At 44.4% G+C, this 22452-nt stretch overlaps 2 protein-coding genes across 3 annotated transcripts in view; one reads left to right on the top strand and one right to left on the bottom strand.

Moving 5' to 3' along the window:
- The first annotated feature begins 1580 nt into the window (after positions 1-1580).
- On the top strand, positions 1581-13002 carry C7H2orf49 (chromosome 7 C2orf49 homolog). The gene is made up of 4 exons (XM_075980271.1): positions 1581-1958; positions 4086-4252; positions 8141-8516; positions 10279-13002. Exons 1-4 carry the CDS (start codon positions 1860-1862, stop codon positions 10333-10335), a joined length of 699 nt encoding a protein of 232 aa, XP_075836386.1. The 5' UTR covers positions 1581-1859; the 3' UTR covers positions 10336-13002.
- Positions 13003-20636: 7634 nt separating this feature from the next.
- The window catches only part of Fhl2 (four and a half LIM domains 2), a 177164-nt gene continuing 175348 nt past the window's right edge, over positions 20637-22452 (bottom strand). For both annotated transcript variants that reach the window (XM_075980270.1, XM_075980269.1), the window contains exon 6: positions 20637-21213. In XM_075980270.1, coding sequence (XP_075836385.1) covers positions 21062-21213 — 152 coding nt within the window. In that variant the 3' untranslated portion in view covers positions 20637-21061. The remainder of the gene's footprint in view (positions 21214-22452) is intronic.

Below are 22452 nucleotides of genomic sequence, written 5' to 3'. Positions count from 1 at the left end.
TCCAGAGATCCACAAGGATAAGGAGTATTGCAAGGGCTTGGGACCACATTTCCAGACTGTTAAACTTGCTGTTTCATACACTGCCTTCTTGCTACGTCTCTCCCGTGATGCCAATCAACAGGTTACAAGATGGAAGAAACTGGAGAGGCATTTGACATACTTTAGGTGTCATCCTTACAACACTGTGAGACAATTGTAATTTTATCTTGGAGATAAGAAGCTATAAGGGAGAGGAAGTAGCTGTCCTCAGTGAGAGTGGGAATGGGGTTATAATCCATGGCTGACCCACTCCAAAACTGCCCCCCTTTCCCCTTCTTTGCATTCTATGACCAGTACCTTTCTAACATCACTCAGTGCTTCACAAATACATACACCTCATGTATTATTCCTATTTTCTCATTCCTCAACTGTTTCCCGAGGAAGGAACTGAGGCTAAGAGATCTACTCGCCCAATGACTGTGCAGCAATGAAAACTGGACTTGGTTTCAAGTACAGGTTCCCTGAAAAAGCACCTACTTTAGCCACTAAGATGACTTCCCAGTGAAGGAAATGGAGACAACGATGCCACCCAAGCTGGTTTCATTATTATATGACAATATAAACGTTAATTTGAATATAGAACAGCACCGCAATATTACAAAGCTAAGGAACTTAATTCCAATTCTATACATTCAGCCCAGCTTTAAGACGGCTCATTTCAGAGTAGGTCATGAGATCTCTTTTAGATCAGCTTCCTAGACACAAAAATAAAAACACCGGATGGGATAGTGTTGTAGGCACCAACTTTAAAATTTTCCCCAGCTCTGAAATTGTTCCTGTCCCTAAAGTATCACATAAACAACTTGAAAATTTTGCAAGATGTCTCTCAGCTTTACCTCATAATTTAACATCTCACTCCCAGTTGTTCATATTTTCATAGACAATTCAACGGTTTCCAATAAGGGGATATATTATAGAACATAAAAAATATGCGCCCAAAACATGTAATGAAGTGCAACTTTTAAATGTGCAAAACTCGAGGTCTCTATCTCTTTCCATGAAAGATTAAAGCAAAGCAGGACAAACTTCTCACAATTATTAGAACATAGTTGAAGCCTACAACGTTTTTGTCTTAAGTAAAAACTATTACTTCATTGTAATTATTAGTAAGCGCAGAGGCAATTTGCTTGCTTCTTCGCTACTGTCAGTCGGTGAATTCCAATTACCCTTTCTGTGCCTCATTTTTCCCAATCGAGAAACAAGCCTCCTAGTAATACACCAGGCTGTTCTGCGGAATAACTGTGTCGCTGCCACTTTTTCTGCTAGTTGTCACTTTTCATGTGTGAGCTGGTTGCTTTAAAGTATCGTTCCAGGGAACAAAACTTGGGTGCTTAGGTGCGAGGATTACAGAGAATTAATTCTATGGCCTGGCCATATCGGGCTTACTTTATGTAGAAGGGAAATTAGGTCATCAACGATAGAGACATCGTAAAAAGCGAAAAGAAGGACGTGCCAATTGGGGTCAGGGTTTTCCGCCCTCTCGGTCGATTCTGTCTCTCCAAGCAGTGGGGAGAATCCCTGCGGCCTCTGCCATGGGACGTCACAGGAGGCGCGACCAATGGCCGCCCGCTCGGGTGGCTTCGCCTTCCGTGTTTCCGACGCGGCCAGACCTGGCTGCCCCTGAGCTCGGCATCCTAACCCATCCTCTCGGCTGAGCTGCCTCAGCCAGGGCAGCCGGCCCCACACTCCACCCTCCGCAGAAGACATCAGGGCTCGGGCGCGCCGAGTGACACCGGAGTCCCGCCTCCGTATGTCACTTCCGCGACGCTTCCGCCGCGGTGCCTTGTGGGTAGCCGGCCAGGGGTCTCCTGGCGACGACCATGGCGGGGGATGTGGGCGGTCGCAGCTGCACGGACGCCGAGCTGCTGCTGCACCCTGAGCTGCTGTCCCAGGAGTTCCTCCTTCTCACCCTGGAGCAGGTGGGGCATTCGGGCCCGACTGAGGACCGACGGGCAGCCGGGAGGACGGGCAGGCCTGCGGGAGGCTCGTGGCCGCTCCCCGCCCACACAGATCCGGTGGGGCTTGCCTAGCTCGCAGCCCCAAAGGAAACCTCGAGAGAGTGGCTGGAATCCCCGAAAAAAAAAAAAAACAAGAACAATCCTCGGTAGCTCGGAGAGGGCGTCTCAGACGACCTCCGCTGCCTCTGTGCAAGCAACGGCCTACGGAAGAGAGGGGCTGGGGGAAGACACAGACGGGAGAAGTCTGGTGCAGCCAGGGCTGGATCCAGAGCATCTGAGAAATAGTCTGTTACTCAGCTTTTCGCCTCCCGTAGAGACGCAGAAACTGAGTCCCAGAGAGAGTCCCAGAGTCTTACTTCCTAGGATCGCTATGTGGACACGGTCACCGTTAGGAGAACTTAAGGCACCTGGCTTTCTCGTGGTTTGCTCCCCCCTGCAACAAGCTGGCGTGACCTAAGATAATAAGCAAAGCATCAAAGAAAAACGGGATCGGTTTTATCCAAATTGATGAAATTTTCGCTAGAGTTTTATGTGACATGCTTTGTTTTCCATGTTTTTTCTTCCTCTATCCTATGTTTCATTAGCTGCAGTTCCCCAGACGTTATTTTAAAGGTGGCCTTTAACCCGTGGTTCTGAAGCTTTTAAGCAATCCAGGATTAGCGAGGTCTTAGTGAAACATATACTGAGCTCCATCGTCAGTGTCTCATTAAATAGGTTCCGGATGTGCCCTGAAAGTGCATTTTAACTAGTTCTTGCTCTTGACCCAAGAACAGCACTTTTTTCTTCGAGACAGGATTTCTCTGTAACTTTGGCGCCTGTTTTACTAGACCAGGCTGGCCTCGAACTCACAGAGATCTGCCTGCCCCTGCCTCTCTTTAACCTCTGAGATCAAAGGCCTGTGCCACCCTGCTAAGAACAGCAAGTTTTAAGCCCTGCTGCTAGAAGCCAGTTTTTCAGTGCTTTCCAGACAAATGACATCCTCTGGGAATATTGTGCAAGAGTTTCAGGGTGCTCCACCCCTGAGTGAATTCAAGATGAAGGTCAGCAATACACTATATATGAAGGAGACATGATTTAATATTTTAAAAATGGAGTAGTCAAGCTAGTCAGCTGGCTTTTTTTTTTTCAGTTTTACAAAGCATACATTTCTCCAGCTTTTGCTATGTGTTTTGCATTAGTGTACTTGATGATGTTGAGAGGAAGTTGGGGAATGCGAGAGAATGGGGTTATTTAGGCTTGTGTGGTTGGACAGTGAGTTGAACGGTGGAAATGTGGTAGGGCATGGTGTTCTGTTACTGTCGTCAAAATGGGGGGTTCAGTTGCCTTCTGCAGGAGTAGTTTAAGCTCATTTCAAAAGTTATGCAGGAGACTCTGTCATTTCAAAAAGCTCTACAGAGATCTCTCATTTCAAAAAGCAATACAGGAAAAATATCTCTCTCTCTCTCTCTCTCTCTCTCTCTCTCTCTCTCTCTCTCTCTCTCTCTGTGTGTGTGTGTGTGTGTGTGTGTGTGTGTGTGTGTGTGTGTGTGTTGGGGTGGGGAGGTCTCCACGGTAAAGACAGTGCTTGGCATGCATAAAGGAACTGAGTTTAGTTCCCAGCACCAACAAGACAAAACAAAAACAGGTGCCCACCCCCCCACATTAAAGAAACATGAGAAATAAACACAGGGTGAGACTGAGATCCTACCCCACCAATTTGATCTTGATGATCATACTCAAAAGTAGTTTATGGACAGAATTGGATGGTACCTTTCTTTTGTCTGTGCTCCTCAGATAATGCCCCATTTTCATGTAGATCGAGGTGGTGGCGGCGGTGGTAATGGTCCTGTTCTACTAGAATCGGACAGTTCTGCAGAAGTCCTCTACAGTGAGGGCATGTGACCACTCTAAGATCAACTTAATATTTGTGGAGTTTAGTGGGTCTTTAATACCCTATCTAATAATGCCTCATAGGACTCTTAAATGGATATAATTGTGAAAATAGTTTGATAATTATTTCAGCATAATGCTTTTTACCGTGTTATGCAGATAGGTAGTTTTTAAATAAAAGACGTTGTTTTAAGATAATTTTTGTTTCCTCTCCCACAGAAGAACATAGCTGTTGAGAATGATGTAAGAGTAAACAAAGACAACCTTACTGACCTTTACGTCCAGCATGCCATACCACTGCCTCAGAGGGAGTTGCCAAAGAATAGATGGGGGAAGATGATGGAAAAGAAAAGAGAACAACATGAAGGAAAAGTTGAGACCAAAAGGTACTTTCTAGTGGTTTTAGGTTTCACGGCTTCATCCAATCCTTCATGACTGAAGGGTTTTGTTTTTGTTTTGTTCTGTTTTTTTCTACCAGATAAATATAGCCCCCCCCCCGCCAAAAGACATTCATTTGGTAATTGTTAATGGAACACCAAATACTGTGATTGCTGTAGCCGACAGTGTTGACATCCCTTTTTTCATGCTTTCCTTGAGATAATGTGCTATGGAGACAGGTAAACCATAGGGAGATAATGGCAGTTTGGGGTAAAGTGGCCAACAACTGCTTCATCACAGAGTGACATTTCAGTAGAAAGGTACGAGGTAGAGATTTGTCTCATTCCACTCTGAGAACCTGGAACTGCAGAGTGCCCGCCATGTATCAGGACTAGGTTTGGAAAGAGATGGAGGTAAAACATCTACTATGAATGAATAGTAGGGATTGTGGGTTCAAGTGAAGCCTGTGGATTTGGGAAAGTTTCGCTTTCCTCTGAGATGAGAGACTGAGAAGGTTTTGAGGCAGTGGTAGTGGTGACCGCACTAGACGGTGTTTTAACAGGACCACTCTCCTTACTGAACTGGGTAGTTAAGATGGGCAGTTGCAAGAATGGTTTTGGAACTCGATGAAGAAGGCCGTGCTGTAACCCAGGCAATAAATGATAGTTTTGACTAAAGTAGGTGATTGGATGGGCTAGGGTCTAGATGTATTTTGTAGGTAGAACCAGTAGTATTTGTTGACTTTTGAGGAAAAAGAGGAGTCAGGTAAGACTTGACTAATGTGGAAACAAAGAGTCTGTTACCTAACTTTGGGCATTGTCATTTAATTCTTAAAAGACTTAAGTTTCAGGAAAACTATCATAAAACTGTAAGCAAATTATTTTTTAAAAGAATTACATAGTATTAATGAATGTTACTCATTACCTGGTGAGGATGGCATTCTAAAGAGTGTTTGCTCTAATATGTATTATGTATATTATGTATATATTGTGCAATACGTAATGGTATAGATCAGTTACTCTGGCTTTCTCTACTCTCTATGTAAGGCTCTGTCATAGGCAATGCACTAGAGATAGTAGGGTGAGGACTGGAGGGATGGGGAGCCAGGGAGGCTGTAAGTCTAACTTGATCAGTAGTTTTGATCCCTCATGAGTCTCTTAGCTGAGGTCATTGGGCAGTGTGAGTAGTTGGATATATGTATGCTCTCAGTCTTGGGGAAAAGGAATACAAATGTAGTCTTGCTTTTGAGCAGAAGTGATTAGATGTTAGTTGATGCGGCGTAATCGACCAGCAAATAGGATTAATCAGGCTAGCTTTAATATCAGCTTTATTAAGGGAAGAAGGGAATAACTTACAAAACCAAGGTTCCAAGAGCAGGAAACAGAAGGGAAGGCAGGGAGCACACCCGCAATATTTATAAGTAAATAATAGCCTCAGGGGATCCCGCCCTTCAAGCAAGGTGATTGGCTGGGCTTCCCCTACAGTTAGTACAAGCTACACATTAGTATAACTTTCACAAGCCTCTGAACTGTTACATATACCTTTCATTTTGTTTACATTCTTAAACTCAAGCAGTGCTATTAGCACATTCCAGCACTTGTCCTAGTAATAAACAAAACTTTGAATGCTGATCATACTTTCCTTCAAAGCTAAACTTTGTATGACAGCCCCTGGGTATTGTTTGGAAAAGATTTGCCTCTATTTTAACAATTAGTGGTTTGGGGGCCGAGTTTCAACTTAGTTGTAGAACATTTACCTAGACAGCGCACACGGTCTGGGTCTGACACCCGGCCCCATATGACCCCTGCCCCAGCTCCACTCATGCACATACCCAGAACTTTACAGTTTGGCTCTGGAACCAGGGCGTTATAGTTGCAAGGATTTAGAAGTGTCCTGTTTTGTTGAACTCATTATTGTTTGTGTGGAGAAACTGAGATCCAGAGGAATGCCCTAACTTGCCCACGCAGTCTGTTAGTTGCATTTCTGTGGCTGTGGTAAAGCACCATGGCCAGTGCACCTTCTGGGAGGAAGAGTTTATCTGGCTTATGACTCCAGAGGGCAGAGGATCCATCGCCATCCCAGGGGGAGCACTGTAGAAAGCAGGGTGGCAGCAACAGCTGAGGGCTCACATCTCAAGCTTCACACAGGAAGCAGAGCAAACTCCAAACGGCACGAGTCTCTGAGTCAGTGATTTTTAACCCTTGGTTCTCGACCTTGGTTCAACCCAGGTTGAAGGACCCTTTCCAGTAAGACCTATGGAAAACAGAGATATTTACATCACAGTTCATAGCAGTAGCAAAATTATAGTTATGAAGTAGCAATGAAAGAATTTTATGGTTGGAGGTCAGCACAACATGAGGAACTGTATTAAAGGATCACAGCATTAGGAACATTGAGAACCACTGCCCTAGAGCCTTGTGGCTCCATAATGCCGCCCTCCCTCAGATGATGTAACTGACCTAGATGAGGGTGTGCATGGAGGCCTCGCCATGCCTGAATGAAGAATAAGGCTGTGTTTCACGGTATGAGCCTGCTCCCTTGGTCTGTAAACACCATGTTCTTAGTTTACAGCAGATTTCTAGAGTACTTGTGCTCTGTAAACAATAAATTAGCTTACTGAAGCGTCCCTACAGCCCCAGCCTTTGCTTTCACTCATCCCTACCCCATTGTTCATCCAGAGCGGTGCCCAGCCCCGCAAACTCCATTCCCTGCAAGTGCCCTGTGCTGGCTACCATTTGAAATCTTCTATACCTTGTTTTTATGCTACGTGTTTAAATCCACAAATATAATTTCCTGCAATATTCAGTCCTGTGCTTCAGATGCACCAATTAATTAACCAGTGGTCATGATGACTCATCAAACCTCATACTTAAAACTGTACAGATATTTTAATCACTGATTATAAAGTGTCCAGACATTAGAGACACTTGGTGTTTACAATAAAGTTTCTCTTTGTTGTTTGTGAGCTACCACTGTGGGAGTCTTGTTGCTGTTTTATAGTTTCTCTTTGTAAAACAATAATTTGAGTGCGATTGCCTGGTCAGGATAGCAGTACCAATAAGCTGCTCTTTTTTATTGTGGAGCTAATTAATATTTATTTCCCATACTTTTTTATTTGTTTGATACAACACCAAGATCAAGGCAATTTGTAGAAAGAGGAGTTTACCGTTCCAGAAAGATGCGTCCGAGATGGGATCTCTGCAGCAGGCTGACACCGTTGAGAGCTCACATCTTGAACTGTAGACAGGAAATAGAGGACAAACTGGGATTGGCAGGAGCCATTTATTTATTTATTTATTTATTTATTTATTTATTTATTTATTTATTTATTTATTTAAGATTTCTGTCTTCCCCGCCACCGCCTCTTATTTCCCTCCCCCTCTCCCAATCAACTCCCCCTCTCTCATCAGCCCAAAGAGCAGTCAGGGTTCCCTGCCCTGTGGGGAGTCCAGGGACCTCCCACCTCCTTCCAGGTCTAGTAAGGTGAACATCCGAACAGCCTAGGCTCCCCCAAAGCCGGTACGTGCAGTAGGATCAAAACCCAGTTGGCAGGAGTCTTTAACTCTCACAGCCTCCTTCACTGAGGTGCTCCTCTAGCACGGCCACACCTCCTAAACTGCCCAAGCAGCATCACCAAATGGAGATCAAGCATTCAATTCCCAAGACTATGAGGGGCATCCCATTCACATTTTAGAAATGTTTTTATAAAAGATAACAGAATTTATTATAAAGAAATATTTTTTACTTTAAAGCACTAGAAAGTTGTTGCTTTGGACCTGTAAGTTTTATTTCCAATAGTTCCGTTTACCTCAGTCTGGTCAGTAAATTTTGTTGCTTATTGTTCTGATCTGCCAGCCCGTGAGGTGCTTCTCAAGCGAATGTCTCTCTGATTTCAGGAGTGGTGCTGTGGACGGATTAAGGAAAAGACCCCTCATTGTGTTCGATGGGAGCTCAACAAGCACAAGCATCAAAGTGAAAAGGACAGAGAACGGAGCGGACGAGCGCCTCAAGCCTCCCGCCCAGACAGGCTCTACCCGGGAGGCCTTGCAGAAGTTACCAAATTCCTCTTCCAGGGCTTCACCCCTAGTTTTGTTTGCCAATTTGCCTATGAACAATAAAATGGAGCACAATAATAATGACACTAAACAGAACCATGACTTAACACATAGGAAAAGTCCTTCCGGTCCTGTGAAGTCGCCGCCTTTGTCCCCTGTGGGAACTACTCCCGTGAAATTAAAGCGGGCTGCTCCTAAGGAAGAGACAGAGACCACGGTAAGTGTGGGGTGGCTTTCATATTGACCATGGCACCAAGCACCTACTCTGCAGCCCCAGGTCAGCCAACTGTGCTTCTTGCCTTTTATTGGGGATGGGGTGCTGAAAACAAGCCTATTTCCTGTTTAAAGGATTAAGATCTGAAAACAGTTTAGAGTTTAAAATTTGACTCCATGTCAAACTATCATGGAATTTTGATAGTTAAGCTGACACCTCTTTCCTTACTATGATGTTGTAAAGGGTCACCCTGAGACCAGTCCCTGAAGCAGGGAAGACTTAGTGGATCCACCCACACAGAACCCACTGAAGCCCTGAGAGAATGCTCCCTCCCCTCCCCAGCCTCTCAGTCTGTCCCAGTAGGTACTACTGGTAGCAGTACAGCAGGTCTCATTGGCTGAGCCGAGCTGAGGAACAGAGGGTGGGGCCCCTATGACTCATTGAGTGCCATTCCAGGGTGGGTGGGTGCTGCGTCTCTGAGGCTCAGTAGCTTGAGAATGCTTGACTCTACTGTCTACAGTGCCCCTTGCTGCCCTTCAACTCTGCGGTAGTCTGTTTGGTTTGGTTTTTTGAGACAGGTGTGTTCCTGACTGTCCTGGAACTCACTCTGTAGACCAGGTTGGCCTTGAATTCACAGAGATCCACCTGCTAAAGGTGGACACCACCACCACCCACAGTAGTCTGGCTTTTATGTCTTGGTGCTTATATATTTGAATCCTGGAATCTAAAAATCTACAATGATTATTGTTTTTGAAAGTTCTCTGCATTTCTTTCTATGTAAAATGAATGCAGGAAGACAGATTTTCTAAAATTTTCTCTTTCTGTCTAGGGATTAAAAAGCTAAATATTAATTTGTTAGTGAGGCTCAGAATGCTACCGTCTGGGGCAGCTCGTTTATGCAGTAGTGTTTGGGTCTGGGCCTTAAATCTGTTTGTATTTACATTAAACATACCCTAGAGACTGCTCTTCCCTAAACACCAAATTGCTTTACTCTGGAAGGATAGAGGAATTCTGAGGGCAGTCTCTCACATACATTGTGTTCTGCCACACTGAAGTGTCTGGGTGGGTGCCTGGACTTTGTACATGAGTCATGGGTGCATGGCTCCCAGTTAGGTGGTAGACCATGCTTTGATTACAGGGCATACATGGCACACCAGTCTGCCCCTGCTTGTGTTAACCACCTGTAAGACAGAGGAGAATGTGGGATGAAAGGTAGAAAAGTAAGCCACATCTGAAATACAGTTGCTATAAGAGTGAGCCTATACATTTATGTTGCTATGATCTCTGTATGTTTATGAATGTGTACCATTTAGAAATGTAATATTTAGTCACCATTTCTCACGAAGTTTAGATTTTGGTGTTGGTGAAGGTGGTGGGCTAGGTGGGGAAGAGGCAAGTTGCAGCAGCCAGACTTCTCAGCTCTGCCCATTAGAGTCACTGTAAGAGCTTCTAGAAAGCCAAGAGAGGTCTGTCCCTCTATCTTCTGCAGTTAATGGTAGTACTGTGGGATAAGGGTCAGGCGCTGTGTGTGTGTGTGTGTGTGTGTGTGTGTGTGTGTGTGTGTGCATGTGATACTGGTGCATAACATTTGAGAACCAGAATAGACAAATGGGAGCCAGAAGATACTTATTTTTTAATTGAGCACCATCCCCACTAGGTGGCAGCAGAGCTCTTGTAGTGGCTTAGCCTTGGCCACCCCTGAGGGTCCCTATGAGCTGTTCTGAGGCATCTGTCATTGTAAACTGGTTCTGCTCCTGTCTTCCAGAATGCCCTGAAGCCTCCAGAAACAAAGAGGAAGATTCAGCATGTCACTTGGCCGTGAAGGGTACCTCTGGGAAGTCACCAGAGCTACAGCTGCAGTTTTCAGATGAGTCCACAGTGTTTACTGAGGTCCTGATCACTGTGGGATTTTCTTGAGGTTTAAAATAGGTTTGGAAAAATAAAAATATTGTCCCTCCCTTTCCCCATCCCTTCTTTCCTTCCTTAAAATGTCCTGATTTTCATGTCCTAATTAGGAAAGTTTTTTTTTTTTTAAATATAACTTTGTATACATCCTTTATAAATTTCTCTTCCCAAGCAAAAGCATATATCAGGTCGCAGTATTCTGGGAAATATTACCACCTTTTTCGTGAAGGGCTCACCTAGAAAGTGTTGATGGTGTTGCTGGAAAAGCCTTCTGCTCTTCGATGCTTGTGCCACGTTGTCCCATGGAAGGCAGGAGGAACGTCAGGGCTTGCTGTCACTTCCCTCTCAGCTTCAGAAGCTGCTCATGCATTTTTAGAATGTTCTGTCATGCAGGGTCTTGCCTGCTCTTTTCTTGTCTGTCTTGACGTGTCATTGTGAGTTCAGCTGTTTCTTCTGATCTTTACCTTGTTAAAATGAGACTGACTTCAAAGTCTTCAGGCTGGGTGATCATGTGAGAGGCAGCACTTGATGCGTGGGATGAGGGTGCGAGAATTGTAGACACTAGGAAGGTCCAGACCATGTGGCAGTGGGAGGGGGGAGTGGACAGTCATTGTTGTCAGGCCATTGGAATGGGATTCACTGTAGAGTGCAGCACAGACGTGGACTCCTAACTGAACGAGGTTCCTGTGCTATAATCCGGATTCCTGCAGGACTGTCCCATGCAGGGTTACTTTTGTGCAAATAGCATCATCCACTTGTATAATAATGGCAAGTGAAAACATACTATTTGCTTTGCATTCATGTCTTCTAGTATCTGCTTCCCCCCTTTATATTTCTAACTAAAAGCAAAGATACTTTATACCTTTTTCATGTGTAATCTTGAGATTGTATTGTTTACTTTGTTGGTAGACCTTAGGGTCATCTCCTTTTTTTGATTTGTTAAAACAAGCGTTTTAGATCAGTTATTGACTAGCCTTACAAACCATAATTCAGCCTTGCAGGTACGTACTGTTCTTAGACATCAACCCTGTAGTTTTTTAGTGTTCTGCTCTTTTTCCAGACTTTGTACACATAAGACAAATTTGATGCATATTAAGTGTTGCATGAGTTGTTGATGCTACAGTAAAATTTAAATATATTGTTATCTGCAGGGCTGATTAATTAACATTGTTGATGGGAACTGTGCTCCTATATGATGTAGTTGTCAAGGGAGATTTTAAAAGTGCAGCTTTTAGAGTAGAATGACATATTATATTTTATATTCAGTTGACCCTTCTGCTTCCACTGGCATTTCTCTCTTTGAAGAGAGAGTTAGCCATTTGACAGTTTTAAGTCAGTGGGAACTTATTTTTAGTTACTCAGTGAAATTAATTTTTAATTTGTATATTTAACTTACAGAGTAGGTTGGTAATAACAGCTGAACTGTGTAACCTTGTTGCTTCAAATTGAAGTTTATACTACGAACATTCAGCATCTACGCTCATATAGCAGCATATTATTGAGCTGTTTTGAGTTTGAGAGGTGGAGAAGCATTGAACCAGGCTCTGTGTATTACGTACTCCCTCTGTCACAGGGCTCTGTGCCTCCTAAGGGGATCGTAGAACTGGCTTCCTCCATGTGTTGAAGCATGCTAAGTCCTGGGAATCTGGAGAAGCAACCATGGGAGTCTTGTTCTGAAGTGTTTCCGTGTGGGTTAGAAGGACTCAGTGTGAGTGCCGAGCCACTCTGGAATAACTTCACTTACTAACATAGGGTTAGTGTTGCTTCTTATTCTGTATCCCAGTGAGGCCAGCTGTTCTGATTACTGGGTTGGGCGAACAAATGGCAGTAGAGTCAGTGGGTAGCTTGTGAGGTACAAGAGGTACCACATCTGCCATCAGCAAGTCGGCCGTGTTTTCTCCTACCTGTGTGTATCCTACTCTCGTTCCCATCCTACTTTTTCTCTAGGTCTCAGCTTCAGACTTAGATTTGCAAGTTGTATTGTGTCTGTGACCTTACTCCATTCACTAAGGGGTGAAGACAGTCTGACCCCAGTCCTCTTACATCTGAGGCATCATAGACCACTGTGTGGGTCCTGCAATCTGGAGCCCTGTAGCACCAGGGCACTAAATTGCTTCCCAAAGGCTGTTACAGCAGCATAGTTTTCCAAAGTAGCCTTACTGGTCTAGACAGCTGCCAGACACTGGAAGAGCAGCTCACTCTTGCCATGAGGCTGGTATTAAAATCTTCAGAATTCAAGTTTTTATTTGAAATTCTAGTTTGGTTGACTTAAGTTTGAGAGACTGTTCTAAAACTGATGTAGAGACTCATTCAACAGCATTGAATCTTTTAAAAACTTACATTAAGTAAAACTGCCAGTACATTAACTCGTCCCGTGTGTTAGAGCTTCCTCTACATACTGCTGTGGAACTTGAGCATTGTTGAGTTGCTACTAATTGGTCAACATGTTTTTAAGTGTGCTTTTACTAAATGCTTGTGTAAGTTTTGTAATTCAGTATAGAAAAGGTTGACCTTGTAATGTACGTTTTTGTATTATAGTCTTTTAAGTAGCCCTGTCCTTATTTAAATAAACTGAATAAAATTATCTTGAGCAGATCTGTCATTTGCAAAACAAATGAAATGGGAAAATACTCATTTAAGTTGATGTGACTGGAGAAACTGCTTCAGGAAGTATCATTGTGTGTAGCATAATCTTTTCTACATTGCATTCATTGCGCTCAAACAGCCCAGCCTGATCACCTTTTGTGATCAAAGGGCAGTTAATGGTGCCATGTTTGAGACATCTTGATTGACATGAAGATGCACATCCCCAAGTATTCCTGAATAATGAGTAAATGGGACAAAGCAGAAACTTGATTGAGAGACTTAGGGCAAATGACCTAAAGTCACCAGCGAACCCCCTACCCCCACCCCAGGGAGGGCAAGCACTTTTGAGAGGTGGCCTCACCACAGCCCTCTGGCTTATACCTCTTCAGTGTCAGGAGCACAGCCCTGAGCTTAAATGACTGATTTCTTAGCCGGGATCTTAATGTTACTGCATTTGAAGACTGAAGTTCTAAATCAAGGAACTTTGAAAATATTCTGGTAATTTGCCATTTTGAACAACAACAAAAAATAACTGCAAAGACAAAACTCTCCCTTGCTTTTGGTTAATTTTTACTAGTGTGTTTTATGAACTGAAACATCTTTAATCTTTTTAGTTGCTTAATAACTTAGTTAATTTCCTTATTGTGAAATAAAACATAAAAATGTGAGTTCCTATATATTTTTAAATGCCTGGTATTGTGTATCTTAGGGTTGAGTGAGGTGTTTCAGTTCCTGATTCCATGGAGAAAGTAGACCAGTGAACATGAAATGACGAGGTGTAAACCAATAATTTATTCCGTAATCTATGTATAGATGCAAGGAAACTTTATGCTTTGGGTTATGGCTAAGTTACTTTTCTATAGCTGTCATAAAACACCATTCCCAGGGAGCCAGTGGCCTCCACCGGAGCAACCTCTGCCGGAGCAGGTATGAGGGAGCAACCTCTGTGGGACCAGGCTGAGCCAGCAACTTCCACAGGGGCAGGCCCGGGCTAGGAACCTCCACTGGAGCAGGCCTAAGCCAGCAACCTCCACTGAAGCAGACCCCAGCCAGAGACCTCAGCCAGAGCAGGTACGAGGGAGGGACCTCCACAGGAGCAGGCCCAAGTGAGCAACCTCTGTGGGAGCAGGCCCGAGCCAGTGGCCTCATCAGGACCAGGCTCAGGCAAATGACCTCGGTGGGAGCAAGCCTGAGCCAGGGACATCCACGAGAGCAGGCCCAAGCCATTCACCACCATGGCACCAGGCCTGAGCCAACGACCTCTGCAGAAGAGGCCCAAGCTAGTGACTTCCATGGGAGCAAGCGTGAATGACCTCCAAGATTGCAGCAACCTCCAGGAATGTCAAGTGACGCCCAGGGTGACTGGCTTTGTGGCCCCAACTCCACCACAAGGAGCAACCATCTGAGCCTTGGATCCACTGGCACCTGGAAGAGTGATCACCAGAGACACAGTCCCAACTACACCAATCAGAGGAAAAGATGGGTAGACAAAGTAAGAAGACATTTAACACCACAAAAAGCAACACGACATCAACAAAAACTAGTGGCTCTAAAATAGCAAGACTTGAACACCCCAGTACAGATGAAGCAGAAGAAAATGACCTAAAGAAAAACTTTAGGAGAATCTTTGAGGCCCTTAAAGAGGAAATGAAAAATTCTCTCAAAGAAACAATGGAAGAAATCAAGAAATCCCTTAAAACCATGAAAAAGCTTACAGAACACCAAAAAGAGTAGACTGATTAAAAAAAAATGACCACATACTAGGTAACAAAACAAACCTCAACAGATAAAAAAATATTGGAATAACCCCATGTATCTTATCACCATGGCTTAAAATTAGAATTCAACAGCAACACTAATTTCAGAAAGCCCACAAACACATGGAAATTAAGCAATGCTCATCTGAATCACCAATGGGTCAAGGAAGAAATAAAAAGTTAAAAGACTTTCTAAAATTTAATGAAAGTGCCCATACAACATTCCCAAATTTATGGGACACAAAATAGTGTTAAGAGAAAAGTTCATAGCACTAAATGCCTATATAAAAATGTTGGGGAAAATCCCACACTAGTGAGTTAACAGAACACCTTAAAACTCTAGAACAAAAAGAAGCAAACTCACCCAGGAGGACTACATGACAGGAAATGATCAAATTGAGACCTGAAATCAACAAAATAGAAACAAAGGAAACAATGAGACATGATGGAGGAAGGTCATTGGCTAATAAAGGAACTGCCTTGGCCCATTTTATTGGTTAGGACATAGGTAGGTGGAGTAAACAGAACAGAATGCCGGGAGGAAGAGGAAGTGAGGTCAGACTTCACAGCTCTCCTCTGGGGAGCAGAAGCCTCAGAGAGAGACGCCATGCCCCGCTCCTGGGCAGACACACGCGATGAAGCTCCAACCTAGAATCTTCCTGGTAAGACCTGTGCTCACAGATTATTAGAGATGGGTTGATTGGTATATCAGAATTAGCCAGTAAGGGCTAGAGCCAAAAGGACCAAGCAGTGTTTAAAAGAATACAGTGTCCGTGTAATTATTTCGGGGCAAAAGCTAGCCGAGCAGGCGGCTGGGGTGTTGGGGACGCAGCCCCGCCGCCGCACCTTATTACTACAGAGACAAAGTAGGTTCTTCAAGAAAATCAACAAAACAGACAAACCTTTGTCCAAACCAAAAGGCAGAGAGAGAATATCTAAATTAGCAAAATCAGAAATTAAAAGGGGGACATGACAACAGACATAGAGGAAATTCAGAGAATTATCAGATCATATTTCAAAAACCTGTATTCCACAAAATTGGAAAACTTAAAGGAAATGGACAATTTTCTGATTAAATATCACCAAAATTAAATCAATAACAGATAAGCAAATTAAATAGGCCTATAACTGCTAAAGAAATAGGAACAGTCATCAAAAGTCTCAAAAAAAAAAAAAAAGCCCAGGACCAGATGGTTTCAGCATAGAATTCTACAAGATTTCAAAGAAGAACTAATACCAATACTCCTCAAATTGCTCCACACAATAGAAACAGAAGGAACATTGCCAAACTCATTACAAAGCTACAATTAACCTGATACTGAAGCCACAGAAAGACATTACTAAGAGAATTACAGACCAATCTCATGAACATTGATGCAAAATTGCTCAATAAAATATTGGCAAATTGAGTCCAAGAACACATCAGAAAAATCATCCACCATGATCAAGTAGGCTTCATCCCAGAGATGCAGGGCTGGTTCAGCATATGAAAATCTGTCAATGTCATCCACCATATAAACAAACTGAAAAAACCCACATGGTTATCTCATTAGATGCTAAAAAACAAAAACAAAAAACTTTTGACAAAATACAACATCCTTTCATGACAAAAATCTTGGAGAAAGGCAGAAAGACATATATAATATGTACTCACTCATAAGTGGCTTTTAGACATAAACCAAAGAAAAAACAGCCTATAATTCACAATCCCAGAGAACCTAGACAACAATGAGGACCTTAAGAGAGACATGCATGGATCTAATCTACATGGGAAGTAGAAAAAGACAAGATCTCATGAGTAAATTGGGAGCATGAGGATCATGGAAAAGGGTAGAAGGGGAAGGGGAGGGAGACAGGAGGGGGGAGAAAAATATATAGCTTAATAAAAACAATAAAAAATACTCATGGCCAGAGCAAATTATTTTGTGCTTATAGTTTCAGTGTGTCAGAATTCATGATGGCAGAGTGGAGATAAGGAGGCCTGGGTTGCAGGAGGGGCAGCTGTTGCTCACATCCTGAAGCATGAGCAGGAGACATAACGAACACACTGGGAGTGCCATGAGTCTTGTGAAATCTCAAAGCTCACACTCCCCAACACACACACACACACACACACACACATTTTCTCCAGCAAGGTCACATCTCCTGTCTTAGGCTTCTGTTACTGTGGTAAGACTCTGACTAGGCAACTTTAGGAGGTTTATTAGAGTCCGTGACCATCATGCTGAAGAGCATTGTAGCAGGCAGACAGGCAGGCAGACATACACTAGAGCTGTAGCTGAGAGCTGAAATCTTCAGATACAACCACATGGCAGACAGTCTTTTGAATCCCCAGTGCTCACCCCCAGTGACACACCTCTAAAAAGGCCACCTAATCCTTCCTAAAACAGTTCCACCACCTGGGGACCAAGTATTCAAATACAGGAACCTATGGGGGCCAGTTTCATTCAAACTACCACATTCACCTCCCTGGCCCTCCAGCTCATATACATATAATACAAAATGCCGTTCCACATCAGAAGTCTCTGTAGTCTTACACAGTCTCAGCACAGTTTAAAAGGCCAAAGTCCAACTCTCTTTTGAGACTCAGGCAGTCTCTTAATTGTAACTGCTTATAAGATGAAAAGGCAAGTTGCATACTTCCAACATACAGTGGCACAGCATATGTTACCATTCCAATAGAATGACCTTCAAATGGGGTAAGCCTAAACAACCTCAAAGCCTGCTCCCAGTGACGTGCTTTCTCCCGCAAGGCTCCACCTCCTGAAGGTTGCATAAACTCCAAACATCACCACCAACTGGAGACCAAGTGTCCAAACGCTTGAGACTTTGAGGAACAGGTCTCATTCCAACCACCACACCCATTTTACATGCTGTTAAACATCACCCAGATTAAGAGACTGACTTGAAAAGCCTGTGGGAAAGTCCTAAGCACAAGTGGAGAGCCTACTGTTTGATTAAAGGCACATGGTATCAAACTGCCTTCTCAATATTTGTTTATACCCATAGATTAGCGCTGCTCTCAGCCTTGCAGTGGGCAATGATTAATGCAGCAGGGAATGAATGAGTGACTGTTGGGTATTCAGCCCTAAATGGTCATCCAAACACTGCAGAAAACAGGGAAGAATGTAAGAGCCGGAGGACAGGAAGGACTGACATAAAATGTTGCTGTCTGACAATAGCATGGCTGTTGTCCTCATGAAATCAGTAGTTCTGGTTATTAGCACATGATGGGGCCCCTTAGAATCCTATCATTTAGGGATGAGGTACTGATAAGGCCCCATCCATCCTTGAGGAACTATTGTGATTAATGACTGCTTGGAAAAGGGAGTAATTTTTTTTTTCAGTGGCGTAGCCATTGGTGAATTGTCCATGTTTGAATAAATAACCTCACCCATGCAAAACTAGGTGGATTATACCGTGAAGGTAGGAGAAGACTTTTCGGGGTTCCGCAGGAGTGGGAACGGGACTAGAGAAGAAAATTGTGAGTAAAAAAATGACTCATGTACTTTATATACATGCTTGATATTATAAAAAAGGATGATTGGGATAAAGGAAGGTTGGATAGGGGAGCACGGAAGCACAATTCTTAGTTAAGGGAGCCACCTTAGGGTTGGCAAGAGACTTGAACCTAGAGTGGCTCCCAGGAGCCCAAGGCGATGTCCCCAGTTAGTTCCTTGGGCAGCTGAGGATAGGGAACCTGAAATGACCCTATCCTATAGCAATACTGACGAATATCTTGCATATCACCATAGAACCTTCATCTGGTGATGGATGGAGATAGAGACAGAGACCCACACTGGAGCACCGGACTGAACTCCCAAGGTCCCAATGAGGAGCAGAAGGAGGGAGAACATGAGCAAGGAAGTCAGGACCACGAGGGGTGCACCCACACACTGAGTCAGTGGAGCTGATCTATTGGGGGCTCACCAAGGCCAGCTGGACTGTGACTGAAAAAGCATGGGATAAAACCGGACTCTCTGAACATGGCGAACAATGAGGGCTGATGAGAAGCCAAGAACAATGGCACGGGGTTTTGATCCTACTTAATGTTCTGGCTTTGTGGGAGCCTAGCCAGTTTGGATGTTCACCTTCCTAGATATGGATGGAGGCAGGGAGGACCTTGGACTTTCCACAGGGCAGGGAACCCTGACTGCTCTTTGGACTGGAGAGGGAGGGGGAGAGGAGTGGGGCAAGGGGGAGAAGGGTGGAAGGAGGGGGAGGGAAATGGGAGGCTGGAAACTTTTTTTTTCCTTTTCTCAATAAAAAATAAAAATAAAAAAATAAAAGGACATCCTGTACCCATTTAAAAAAAACGCCTGATTTTACATGATTGAACAGAGGTATTTCCTTTTTGTACAGCTTTCCTCTGTATCATACTCTCTTTTCTTATGAAAGAAGAGGGAGAAAAGTTGCCATGTTGCCATTCCAAAGAGAAATGAATGCATGGTCAGGTACACAGATTGACTCACCGTGTCCTAGTTCAGCCACTAGAAAGAAGACTCTTTCACAGGCTGCTGCCGCAGTCTGAGTTCTCTGTGGCTGTGTATTGGTTTTCCTCTTTAGTGAAAGCCTGAAGCTGAGCTGGATACGATAAACCACCTTGTAACTCCAGCACTTGGGAGACTTAAGTGTGCACGCACACGCGCGCACACACACACACACACAGACTAAAGATCTCAGTGTCTCCGTGTGCCTCCCCGTCCTAGGGTGCTGGGCTGAAGATGTGAAAGAAACTGGTGTTGTCTGTGGCTCGAGTCACTTGTGTCTCCGCTTGGTGGATGAGAAGGCAGCCAACCAGGGGTTCTCAGCCTTCCCAATGCTGTGACCCTTTAATACAGTTCCTCATGTTGCGGTGTGAAACGTGATTAATAAAAACTCAGAGACAGAAATTGGGGCTCAACCTGCAGGTCAGAAAAGCAAAACAGCCAGTCACTGCCTCTTACCTCAACCTCAGTCTGAAATGGTGATTCTGCCTCCAGGAATCTCATAATAAGACTATGTGAGAGCTGTTTTGTAATCGTTTCTAGTCCTGGGATTAAAGGTGTGTGTCCTTGCTGCCTGGTCTGTAAGGCTGACCAGTGTGGCTGTTTTACTTTTCTGATCCTCAGGCAAACTTTGTTAAAATACAAATGTAAGGCCCCTACATTGGTGACCCCATGACCATAAAGTTATTTCATTGCTCCTCCATAACTGTAATTTTGCTGCTGTTTCGAGCTGTCATGTAAGTATCTGATATGCAGGATATCTGATATGCGACCCCTGTGAAAAGGTCATTCAATCACCCCGCAGTGGGTCAAGACCCCACAGGTTGAGAATTGCTGGCTTGCACAGATCTGTGCTGAAGGGGTGGAGCCAAGCTCTGCTACTGAAAGTGAGACTCAAAACCTGGGTTCCCCGTCCTTAGCCCCCAGCCTTGTCACCATTCATATTATGGAGCATAGCTTCACGCATCCAATGTAGAACATTTGTGTTACAAGAGGAGAGCTTGGGAGGGAGAAAAGTTAGTGTCGGGAAATAAGGTGCTGCCAGAAGGCTTTCTTGAAACAAAGTGTGGTGGAATTTTGATGACCGCTGCTGCCCCAGTCCAACCTGCTAGGCCAATAATCACCAAATACTGACCCATCAGGACCCACTGCAGGCAATGGTCACTGGCCCTCTCAGTAAAGTACATCTGATATCACATATCAGGTACCCTGCATATCAGATACTGACAATGCAATTCATAACAGCATCAAAATTACAGTTATGCAGCAGCGATGAAATACCATTATGGTCAGGGGTCACTATGGCATGAGGAACCGTATTAGGGGCACAACATTAGGAAGGGTATTTAAAGGGAGACCCCAATATTGAATCAATTTTACACACTGTGCTTGGCCAACGGTTTTATTCTGAATACCTTTATTCTAAGTCACGTAAATCTTACTCTGGGTGTACACAAAAAGGAAGTTACAAAGCTGCAAATCCCAGCTCTCCCTTGAGAACACATTCATGACAATGTTAATTGCACTTAAAAATTAAATAGGCAGTGTAAGAGGGATGCTTTATAAAGACAACGCTGGGGCACTTTTTCATTTACTCTGCCTCGTGTCTCCAAAGAATTCCAAGTCATCTTTCCATCCAGGGTTTACAGTCCCGGCTAGGACTGCAGTGGTGCAGAGAGCTAAAGGATTTCAATTAACATGAAGCTGAGACAGCGAGAGAAAGCCTTGCGGTGGCTGGCGGGAAGCAGAACACAGCATTGCAAGAAAATATCCGAATCTCCGCTTCACAGGCTGCGGCTTCCGCGCGCTGCCTTCAGATGTCCTTCCCACAGTCGGGACAGAGGATGTCGTCTCTCTCCGTGAGGAAGCCGCGCCCCACCAGGGACAGGGAGCACTTCTTACAGTTAAAGCAGTCGTTGTGCCACTGACGTTCCTCGAAGGAGATGTACTTCGTGCCACCGAGACCTGCGCACAAAAGCAAAGCGCAGGGTGAGGCGTCTCCACGTGATCAGTCTCCACAGAGCTGAAAAAAGGCCTTACAGTTTGATCCGCTTCAACCTTGTGCCTACTACACATGCGACCTTCAGAAGAGTGACGGAGAGTCAGGAATTCACATACAATCATCCATTCTACAAAGCCTCAAGGAACTCAGGACGGGCACAGAAACCGGTTCTAACAGGGGTGTGATAACGCGCTGTGAAGAAGTGTCTAAGGGCTAAGTGTGTTGCTCAGTTGTTGCCTACTGAGTGTGGGGCTCTGGCTTCCAACCCTGGCACTGTGAGAAGAAAAGTGCCTGCTGTTTCCTGGATTAGTATCTGTTTTCTCCTGAAATGAAACCTGCTCCCCATGAGAAAAGGGAACAGGATCCTGTGCCTTTGCTGGGTGCTGTAGCAAAGGGAGTAGATGCGGGGAGGCAGGAGAGGAGAGGTGTGATCATCTCAGGAAGGGCTAGGGAAGGACCAGCCTGCAGAGGGGTGACCCTGGGACCAGCTCTAGATCAGGAGTGGGGGTGAGTCGGGGTACAGTACAATGAAGGAAGATAGGGTCGCAGGCCGGAGCTGACCCTGAAAGAGTCAAGGACTGAGCAAAACCACGATTTTATCTTTTCGCAGTGCTGGAGGCAGGCCCGGGGCCAGGCATGCCGTGGTAGCATTTGAGCACTGAGCCACAGCCCTGCTCCAGTATTGGTAAACAAGCAAACTAACTAGTTTCACTTCTCTCCTTTCTGGTGACTCATGTTTGACTAGTCCTCATGAGATGTTTAAGGTTCATAGGGTGCTGATTATGCTATCAACGACAGGTGGTCTGTATGGCCATTGGCCACTCTGCAACCAAGAAGAATGGAATACATGGACTTATGACACAGTTGCCATGTGTTCTGATGAAATTTAGATGACGAATTTTTGATATCAAGAGTCCAGTGTGATAAACCACACTGTGACAAAGAAGCCACACCCACACCAGTTCTCAGACTTACCCAACTCTGACTCACCAGGTAGTTCCTATTGACACGGGGAAAGTGTCAAGGTTTTTTCTCTTTGGCAAGTCACGCTAGGGCTAGATCTTAGCAGTGGTCTCTAATGAAGTGTCTGTGTCCTTCCAAAGGCCACTTCTGCTCATGATGGAGGGATGCACAGCAAACCTCATCAGCCTTCTTTCCCTAAGTAGCTTGTGGAGTTTTTGTTTATTTGTTTGTTTAAAAAG

This window comes from Microtus pennsylvanicus, chromosome 7 (genome assembly GCF_037038515.1).
Source record: "Microtus pennsylvanicus isolate mMicPen1 chromosome 7, mMicPen1.hap1, whole genome shotgun sequence".
Classification (NCBI taxonomy): Eukaryota; Metazoa; Chordata; class Mammalia; order Rodentia; family Cricetidae; genus Microtus; species Microtus pennsylvanicus.
This window is presented reverse-complemented; position numbering and strand designations above follow the sequence as displayed.